Raw genomic sequence first — 10583 nt, 5'->3', positions numbered from 1 at the left:
GGTCCTGAAGTGATGGCTGGGGCAGCCTCCGTGATGCTATCAGAATGGAACGCCATGGCAAACTATAAATAAAAAGGCTGTTGCAAGGTTTTTCTGCAGAAGTACTTACCCAGAAAGGAAAGTACTCGGCCACGGCTAATCTCTTCCTGTCGCTGTGTAGGTCATGTAACTCGCCATAGTCTTCCTAAAGGGGAATGCAGGCGTTACGCAGTACTCATGAGCAGGGGCGGGGATGCCTGTTTCATTCCATAGTTACTTTGGGTGAGCTCACTGCTGCGCCTGCCCGAGGGAGCTGCCCGTTCAGGGCTATTGCTGGGGATCAATCCTGCTGCAGCAGCCGCTCCCCGTGCCCCTGCCCAGTGGCTCAGTAACGGGCTGGGGCCGGCGGAGCGAGAGGCTGCTCATCGGACACTCACCTTGCAGGCCCTGGCACTGGAATATCGCATCCTGTCAGGCAGCAATAACGCAGGCTGGAGCTGTGACTCCAGCACAGGGGACAGCAGCAGCGGAGTTACGTAGCCCCGGTGGAGCCTTCCTCTGCCAGCGGCTGGGGGCACGCCTGGCTCCTCAAGGAGCTGCTGGGCGAGGACTACGGCCCCGGGACCTGAGGAGAGCTCTCCTCTGCGAGGGCTGCAGCTGATGTGGCCTCTGCCTCTGCTTCCCCACCTGGGAATTATTGGTTTTTATTATTTTTTTTTTTGCCAAAAAACCAGCTTGTTGGTGGCTGCATGTATAGTAACAGCCATGTGTCTCCTCCCACAGTTTGAAAAAAGGCATATGCAAGTCATAGTAGTCACATTTTTTATTTTAACTTTTTGGGGGAATAGGGGAGAAAGAGTATACATTTTCATTTGTACAATATTTAACAATCACTTTATTGAGGGCGGGGGGGGGGTTGGTTTGTTTTTAGCACTTGCAGAAAAACAGCAAGTACCTTTTGACAGTAGTACAACAACCTGTGCCCAAAACACTGACAAATACAAAGAGTAAAGTTAAAATAATTGCTTACCAAAATCTTGAGAGGTAACGAATTGTATATGGACTGAAACAGCATTAAAAAACAAAAAGGGGGGGGGGGGGGAAAAAAAGTACTGCTGGTTGAGTATCTGAGGTAAATGATGTTCCGTCAAGGATACTACTTGAATCGTTTTGCCCATGAAGGTATATTGCAGCTTTCTGCATGTTGTACCAAGTGTTCCTACTAAAAGTAAATGTAGTAAAAAAGGTTAAAAAAGAAGCTGGAAAAAGAGCAAACCGGTAACCCTATTTATTCTGTCAAATGCTAAAATGAATGGGAAAAAGTCTTATTACTGTCTGGTTACAATTCAGTTGGCACACCTGAAGTTGGTATTTGAAAACTACACCCACTTTTGGAAATCTCAGATGGAAGGTAGGAAACGGTGCATTTCAGTCCCCGCAGCGTAGTTCCAGAACACAACCACAAGTAACAGTGCTAGCTCAACAACTCCCAGGCAGAGTCTCTGCTCTGAAATGCTATGTGTAGTTGTAAGTACAGAGTCACACAGGACGCGATACAGAAGCTTCTTCCCCTCTAAGACAGTGTAAAAAGTAACACCAGGCTTCAGCTCCTGGCGAGGCCGGGGGCAGACTGGGGGTCGCGGGGCAGGTCTGAGCTGCCGCTACAGTGGGCTGAGCCCACAGGGCAGGGGCCTGGCCGTGCCTCACGAGCCAGAGGACAGGGTGACCAGTGGAGCTCGTGCCACAGCACCACGGGACATGAAGGGAGAATGGTCACTGCCTGCTAGTAAATAATGCCGAAGGCTTCCGCTAGCATGGATCTCACAGAGTCCTGCCCTCATCTACACTCTCAAGGTGCTGCTGCCAACTTCCCGGTTCGCACGCTTAATGCTCTAGGCATGAAACAAAAATCCCAATCAAAATGCCTGCAACAACACTTGGACCAGAACAGCTCCGGGGATGTCACCATCACCAAAGAGAAACACTTGTACTATCAACATCCTTTCCACAGTGACACTAAATTACACTGTTAAAAATGAGGAAACTCAGAGCAGTGCGCCACTGAACCAACCTGGGATACCCAGCAGCAGCTTCAGGAGAGGGAGGGAGGAAGGGACGCTGTCGCGCTCCCCCTGGGGCCGGGCTGAGTGCGGGGGCTGTGAGGCGAAGTGCGAGCGAGACCCCAGCCCTCAGCCCTTGCCGCTCCGGCTGGCGGCACCAGCGTAAGGGGTTACGCGCAGATGCTGCGCTATACATGACCCATTTTTGCATTAGACCTTGACTAATGCGTTATTAAACCATCTCTATTTATTTCATTAAAGGGGTTAAAACTTACTGGGAGGACAGGGGTCTGCGGTGAAGTATGAATGGATGTTTATTTGTTCAGAACTCAGCAGCTACATTCACGCCCTGCTGTGTGCATAAAGTAACATCCCTGGATTAAAAATGGAAGCAAAAGGAAAGTGTCAATCAAAGAAACGGCCACAAACGAGATTGCTTGCTTTTTTTTCTTTTTATCGCCAAGCTGAACACCACGGAGTTGCACCCTACAGCATCAGCCACCCCTTTGGAGCAGGGCACTCCCGGCTCCCTGGAGCCTCAGGCACGTGTGTGACAGCCGGCCGGGCAGCGCAGGGACACAGGTGGTACGGCTACACCTTCCTTCCCCTCCCTGCCAGAGCATGCTGACCTAGGTCTTGGTTATCTGTAACGTCTCCTATTGTTCCCAGAGATTAAGTTCATGTACGTGTAAAACAGGGTATTTGTACGGATCAATTTTTGAGATAACATTCACAGTGAGCTCCTAACTGCAACATTTAAAAAGCTTCTTTCGAAAGACATTGGTGTAAAAACAAAACAATGCTCAAATACACGGCATGCTACTAGCTATAGTCGGTTCTGTATTCTAGAGTTTACAAAATTTAGTTTTACTGGGAAGTTTGTGTAAAGGATGAAATGTTTGGCACCTGTCTACCAGTCACTTTGTCATTTAAATATAAGGCATGACTTCCCAAACTCAGAAAGAATGTTGGAGCTGTGAAAGCAATTTCAATGTTTTTCGTCATTTTTTGTGAGTCTGTGCTATGGACGTTGGTATTCGTTACCTCTAAATAGTCATTGCATATTTTACGCTGTAAGTGTTAACTGAATTATCCCTGAAATTTGCAAGCATTTATAATCTGAAATCTGTGGCTAGAATTTTTTCATAGGGTTCTAGGACAAACCTACGTGTCACACACATGAAGTAGTACTCCGATAAGATGGCACCAAGCTTTAAGTAGAGGGCATTTGCAAATCTCAAAGCGGAGAGGAAGGAATTCGGGGTAACTGAGCTTCCTGAGGTGATCCTGGAACAGTGATACAGAACCCACTGCATACTGTTTAGTGAAACAGAAAACACACTAGGCAGACCTTTTCACAAACATAAATAGGGAAAAGACTTATTTTTTTTTTTTAAAAAAAAAACAACAAGAATTCAGAGCTTTCCAGTGTCATAGCTCACAGAAAATTAAAAAAAAGTCATGCTTAAGTTTTCAAATATTCCTCAGACACAGCAAACCTAAATAGTATTCAGTTAAATAAATGTATGAGAGATACTCTGGGAAATGGAGGTAAGAGAAAAGCTTTAAACTAAAAGAAGAAGGAAAATTGTTTCAATAAACAGCACTTTTTTTTTTTTATACACAACAAGCTAGTACAAGAAAAGGCTAAAAACACTGCTTTAGGAATGGCCATTTACTGTTGGCATGAAGCATAGCTTACCCTTTTTAAATAACACAGTGAATTTGAAATACATCATTTACAAAACATGGATCAATTTATTATTCAAATTTTGTTAGTGTCATCAATCTCATAATTTAGCAGAGGTGGAACTGAGGTATACCTTGTTGAGGGAGGTTAAGTAATACTTGGAAGCCTCTTTGCTATATCCCACTTGATTACTTTTGTTTATGTACACTGAACAGCAGCACACTAAACATTCACAAGCTGTGTCATATTCGCATTACAATAGTCATTTTTATAAACAACAGCAAATGCAATAAAAACAAGTTACCCTTTTTTTAAATCTGAAATGAAATGTTTGATTTAAAAAAAATAACAGTAGTTCATTTAAGGAATTAGTCTCTTCTGACAGGTATTAAGAAATCTGATGTCAGTTTTTAAAATGCTTGATTAGCCAGTACAGGTCCATATTCTTCATTTAAGTTCCTTAACAGCGTGTTATTGTTTCTCCGTCACGTGTCCTTCAGGTGTAAGCAGGGAATGCAAAAAGTCTCACGGATCCAGGTTCGGGAGGAGGAAGGGGGAAAATAAAGGAAAAACACCTCTTGATGATGTTCCAGAGAGACTTACCATTCTTTTCACACAGAAACAGTGATGACGTGAGCAGTCCCGTTAGCTGTAGCAGCTCCAGTGAAGAGTCCCGGTGGTCAGTGACATGACCAGTGCAACTATCATAGACTGGATTCTTTGGGAGGAAAGTCAACGTTTGTCACCATTGTGACCACAGTCACAATGTCCTCTGTCGTTATAATGTTAGTTAATTTTTGCATCTGAATAATCCGTTCTTCTACGCAACCCGCTGACAACCTGGCTTCGGCATCGTGATCCCAGCATTCCTCTATTGTCTCACAAAGCATCGCCATCCCCTGCGAGCACACAGAGCCAAGTCAAAATGACGGGATACGGTGTTAGCGGCAAGTTTTATGAAGGCGGGGTCGCCTGGTGATTCTAACCAACAACTGCACGTTAAGGCACGTGCGCCAAACCGCCACCCTCCTGTTCAACGGGAAGCTGCCCCCTATTTGTTTCGAAACCCGGCATGTCATACGGGGCCTTACGTCTTACTTATTTTACACTATTTAAACAATATAAACAACAGTGAGCAAAAACCTTGTCACCAGACACTGTGGTAGTGTGCTGGTAAAGTCACCATGGTATTTGAAAAGATCCCGCAATAAAAGAGGTTAAGTTCTTCAGTGATCAAGTGAAAGAAACTTCAATGAACCCCCCCACCCCCGCCCCCAAAGCGGCACAGAAGGAGCTTTGTATTGGTTGAGCAGTTAACTTTTCTCCAGAGCAGCAACACGCTGATCGCCAGGAGCGGGTGGTAACACACACTCGTTTTTCTTGCAGACAAACAGCGTCACCTATGGTTTCTAACAACCAGTTTTCTTTGGAGAAAGGACAGCACCAGGAATAAGCAGTGACGTTACGGCAAGTCTCTCTAGCCATAAACCAGATCAGGAACGCGTGCGATTCCTCCCTAACCGACCCCAGAAACTGCTCCTATGACACTGCTTACCCTATGTTACTGCGTTTAGTTTGTAGCGTTCCTGTAGTAAATCAAGACTAGTATTTGTTAAATATATTTTTAACATATACATTTGAAAGTTTACTCTCAAGCATCTCTTCTTTCACTAAAAGAGTGAAAAAATATCACTTTCAAATCACCCAAGAGATAATATTTTAAGGTTAAGAACACATTCATTTAAAGTCCATTTAATTCTTCCTAGAATTATTAAATTCTTCCTAAAAGACAGCATTACAAACACAACATAGGATTAACAAAAATTTGGAATTCAAGTCATGACACAGCTGTGAAGAACTCAGTTGCTACTTACAGAATGTTTTTGCCAGCACTCTCTTAACACAGGTCTCTTCTTTTTATGAACTACAACTTCCTGCATGTCTTCAAGGGAGGGATGCTGTCCAATTTCTTCTTCAAATGGCAACATGTACTCATCTACTGGGCCTATAGATAAAAAGGAAAAAAGAAGTTAAACCACCAATTTTTTGCTTTATAAAAGGGAGAAAATATATAAGAAAACCAGACTGGTCTCTTGGAAATGTAGTCCATAATCAGAATCTTCTGGAGCCGTTTACCTCCTGCTGCCATCAAAACCTGACCCTCTGACAGGTCGTCAGCAAGCAGGGACAAAGGTCTTAAGGAAGCAGCAGCGGCGTTTTTGGGATCTACAAGCCTTTGCTGTCCTGCGCATGGCAGCCAAGCACAGCTCCCTCCCAGGTGAAACCTTCAAAACGCGCAGGGGAAGGGAGGCTCGAGTCCACCGCTTCTCCCCTGCCTCCTCCAACAACTCACCCCTCTGGTCAGAGAAAGCTGCACCCCTCTAACACCTGCTGGCACGCCTGGTCCCCAGCCACCCCGATAGCCACTGGTGTTTCCAGTACCGCGGACACTAGAGAAGACAAGCTGGCGACAGCAGCTGCTGCATCCCTGCGTGAATGTAACGTGCTTCCTCCTCCAACCCACACAGCCCAGGACAAAGGTATGTTGGAAGCTAAACATTAATATTCACTCTTCACTGAACAGAGGGACAAGCTTTATAGATTACTATAAACTATAGATTACACAGCTGTAGGTTCTACAGTAACGTGGTATTGTAATAAATTGTAATAAAGAGGTTTTATATTTTTATATAATAAAGAGTTTTTTTAATGTAATAAAGAGGTTTTGTGCTCTCAGATCAAAGTCTGAAAAAAGAAGAGTAGGAAGATAGAAGAAATAACGGGATAGCACAGATGAGGCTGGTGAGACTCAGTCAAACACGTCAGATACTTTCTCAAAAAAGACAATGAGAAGCCTGAGCGTATTTGCAGAGAGGCAAACGGCAGCTGTGCCTGCCGAGCGACACCGCGCTGTGACTCAGGGAGGCTGCTTTCCTTCAGCGATGCCTCCTCCACTTTCTGGAACAGTAACCACACCTGCCAGCGAGCCTATGAGACACGGCTAGCAAAATGTAGGAATGTATGCTTTACAGGAGGCCAAGGCACGAACAATCAATACAGACCACGGGACAGCCTCAGACTCCTGCAAGATTGTGTCGATCCTGTTAGTAAACAGCTTAACATTTTTAGAAGGGTAAAATCTCCCTAGGGGCTTCTGCTCTGCGAGGAACGTCTGTGGCAGAAAAGCAGGGCTTGGAGCAGAACGGCGCGGTGTGGCCGCGTGCTGCTCTGCCAAGCTCTCCAGTACATCTTGGCTTTTTATGTGGGTACCTGTCAGACATGCGGGGCTCTCGCAGGAGAGATTTATGACAAATGACATCACTAGCCCAAGTGAAACAGCCGTATTTACTTAGTTGAATTTAGCAGCTTTAAAGACTGTACTGAAAATGCAACTTTCTCCCAAACATTTTTAAGCCTTGTCATTTGTCTTGTTCTTGATTAATCCTGACTTATTCTGGGCACCCAAAAAAAGTCTCTATTTACAAAAGATAAAGAACACTATTCATACTTCAAACAGGGTATCGTATCTTTTCTTGATAGCTTAAAAACTGGATCCAACAGTTTGCTTTATGAAAAAACAACTGCGATGGACCCACAGCTAACAAAGTTCCAGCTGCAGACTTCTCAGATGTTACTGTACTTTCAGACTCTAAGCTATGAACAATTAATTAGAAGTTCCGACATCTGTAGGAGGTGAACTAATGTAACACTAGTGGCAACAAAGAGAGAGAAGGAGGGCAGGGAGGGACTGAACTCAGGCGGCACAGTCCGAGCCTGGCACCTGCAGTTAAACCAGAAGCAGAACTTTTTCTGTGTCTCACTGCAGACAACTGACTTCCCGATGCACTGAGGAGCAGTTCACCATGACTCAGGAAGGGCCACGGTGGCATCCTGCATATGCTAATGAGCAGCTAGAAAATCATTAACAGCGTCGATGCTCTCTGCAATAACACATATGCTGACCTATGAAAATTCTTCATGTTTTGAGCCTTGTGTTGCCTTGCTATATTGGGAACCGATCCCTGACATCAGTAAGCGTTTATGCACATCTTCCACAGGCGGCACTAAGAGGCAGGTCGCTTTCCAGATGCCAAGGGGTACAGCGGGAGATGTCGCCTTCCAGCAGGTGCTGGTGGGTATCCTTGTTAACCTCATCAGAGCTTTTGTTTATGAAAAGCAGCAATACCTTTAAGATAAACTGACTGGCATGGAAACCGTCAGGCTGAACTCAGAAAAAATCAAATATATTAGGTTAGGATAGGAGGTCCACAGTAATTCTCTCTCTTCTTTACCACGACCAGGAGAAGAAATACAACAGGTATCCCACGTATCAGAAAACTTTGACCTGGGATGCCGAATACTGTAGACTGAATTATAAAGTGACTACACGATGCCGGTGTTCCATTCACTTCCCCATAGGACTACTACCCCTATCAAATTTTATTACATACATATAATCTACCTCCCAATTTCTTGCTTTAAATGCACCTCTCACAAATTACATTAAATATTTCCACAGATCAAATATGTTGCTTACCATCTGAGGCAGTACAGCGTGATGCCAATTCCCAGAGGACTAACCCCATGGCATACATATCTATCCTCAAAAACGCATCCCTTTGGAAGTTTATAGCACCTTCTAGTACCTCGGGAGCCATATACCTTCGTGTACCGACCTTGAAAGACAGGAAAACATTTGTACACTAAGAACCAACATGACCACAATCACTGCTCTAGTTGGTGCCAATTATAATAACACTGTAGAGCAGTACTGTTTTTTTAAAAAAGCCATTTTAGGATTAAAATAGCCATAGTTATCCCTGCTTAAGGCTAAATCTTGGAAGTTTCTAGTATTCTTATATCCCACAGTAGGTAAGAGGAATTCGAAAAAATTGTACAGACTAGGCCCTATAAAGGATATTTATGAAGCAGGAAAATCTGAATACATTTTAAAGCAACACATTTGCGTAACAATTCAATGTATTTGTTCGCTGCCGTTCCTTAAGTTATCTAGCTGACCTAGCTGAAGATGCCCCTGCTTGTTGCAGGGGGATTGGACTACATGACCTCTAAAGGTCCTTTCCAATCCAAACTATTCTATGATTGTTTTCTAGATTATAGGAAGGCCACTATTCTTATTTTTGCATGTCGTAAGACATGAAATGTGCTTATGCTTCTCCCCATGACAAAAGCAGTAACAAAAATACCAAAGCAAAAGTAGCTACTGAAGTGCAATTTATACTGAGAAAGTTACAAGAAACCACTTGCACAAAATTGGCTGTTAAATGAAATCTTTGGGGATATCCATTCTTTCTGGCCACAGTCAATGATGAAATTATGTATGTTCTGATTTACTCATAAGACGTGAAGTCTGAACAATATCTGCTCCACTGTTTAAACCTTCATGGTAATAGCTATGTTTCTCTTAAGCAGTGTTACTAAGGTTTTATCATTTTATCGTATGGATTTTACTTATGTTGCTCAACCATGAACTGTGAGGTTCTACCTCAAATTAAATAAACCTAGTTTTCCAGAAAAGGTAATGCTCTAAGCTCAAGCTTGTTATTGTAAAAGTACACGGTACTAATACAGCTTCTGTCGTACGACAAGTGCTTGATTAGTGCCGCTGCCATTTCAGGAAAGCAACCATTGCTAGGTCAGAAAGTTAGAGACTGGCTGCCAGTATCATGCCTCAATTTCTGAACACCTCAGAACAATTAATAAAATAGGGCAAGACCATGCTTTCTTGTCCAAATCCTCTAGTGAATGAAAATAAGGGGGGAGAGGGGCCATGTAATGAGATAGAGAGGAAGGCTGTGATCTGTAATTGTCTGAAGAATTATTTAATTTTTAGCCTGTGAGAAGCAAGCACAAATTACCACATTCCTTAAAGGTCACAGAAAATCTGGTTGATGATATAGCATCTTGTCCATGAGGAATGCCTAACCTATCGATTTCCATCCACACGTAGTTAACAGTTATATCGCTTACGTAAATAAATTGTTTACCTGTCCATGTGTATCCCCTGCAGACTTTCCAGCCTCAAACTTTAAAGCTAGACCAAAATCAGCGATACAAGCTGTAAGGTTATTTTTCAGCAGCACATTCTTGCTTTTGATGTCCCTTTCAATTTAAGGAAAAAAATTAGAGATGTAGAACATGAAATACCATATAAAATTCTAAGGAAAAATAATATAATAAACCAAAGAACATTATAATATGAAAGGCAAGAAAATTATCAGGAAGCATTCCATTTAAACAACAAAAGAATAAGAGTAAGATCTAGGAGCACACTTGCACACTTTTACTTTTATGGAAATATATAAGACAGCAACTGGAACTATCATTTTATGCTAAGTTTTGAAATATATACAGATTTCTGAGCACATACAATACAGAAATAGAATAAAAGTGTAGTTACTGCATGCTTTAATTACAACTACTTTTTGTTTTAAATAGAAGGAAACAAAACACTCTAGAAAATGAATCTTGATTGTTTTTAACAAGGAGATACATGGTTTCTTGCAGAAACAAAAAGATAACGGCTTTGATCCAGGGATTCCCATCTGTCCTGTATGTATCTCTCCCCCTCCCCCATTTGCTCCCCCAAAACAGTCAAACAGTTTTGCTCATGAAATTCCTAATTATGCAGTATCTCTATTTCTCTTTCTCTATATGCCTATCTTTCATTTTGGTTACCACTATAATTTCAGCTCCCTGCTTCTATTAATAGTTTTCTATATTTACCTAATTCAAACCCCAGCAATTACACTCAACAGGCCTAACACCACTTAGAGTAAATGTCTGTCTAAAGGCATTCAGTATTACTTAAAAGTTAGATACGTAGCGTGGTA

General features: G+C 42.8%; 1 protein-coding gene across 5 annotated transcripts in view; it reads right to left on the bottom strand.

Moving 5' to 3' along the window:
- Positions 1 to 787: 787 nt before the first annotated feature.
- The window catches only part of ACVR2A (activin A receptor type 2A), a 71364-nt gene continuing 61568 nt past the window's right edge, over positions 788 to 10583 (bottom strand). For all 5 annotated transcript variants that reach the window (XM_056348655.1, XM_056348650.1, XM_056348651.1 and 2 more), the window contains 4 exons: positions 9738 to 9852; positions 8267 to 8405; positions 5604 to 5734; positions 788 to 4628 (listed from right to left, as the gene is read on the bottom strand). In XM_056348655.1, the coding sequence (XP_056204630.1) occupies positions 4434 to 4628; positions 5604 to 5734; positions 8267 to 8405; positions 9738 to 9852 (580 nt within the window). In that variant the 3' untranslated portion in view covers positions 788 to 4433. The remainder of the gene's footprint in view (positions 4629 to 5603; positions 5735 to 8266; positions 8406 to 9737; positions 9853 to 10583) is intronic.

The sequence above is a fragment of the Falco biarmicus genome, chromosome 8, assembly GCF_023638135.1.
Source record: "Falco biarmicus isolate bFalBia1 chromosome 8, bFalBia1.pri, whole genome shotgun sequence".
NCBI lineage: Eukaryota > Metazoa > Chordata > Aves > Falconiformes > Falconidae > Falco > Falco biarmicus.
This window is presented reverse-complemented; position numbering and strand designations above follow the sequence as displayed.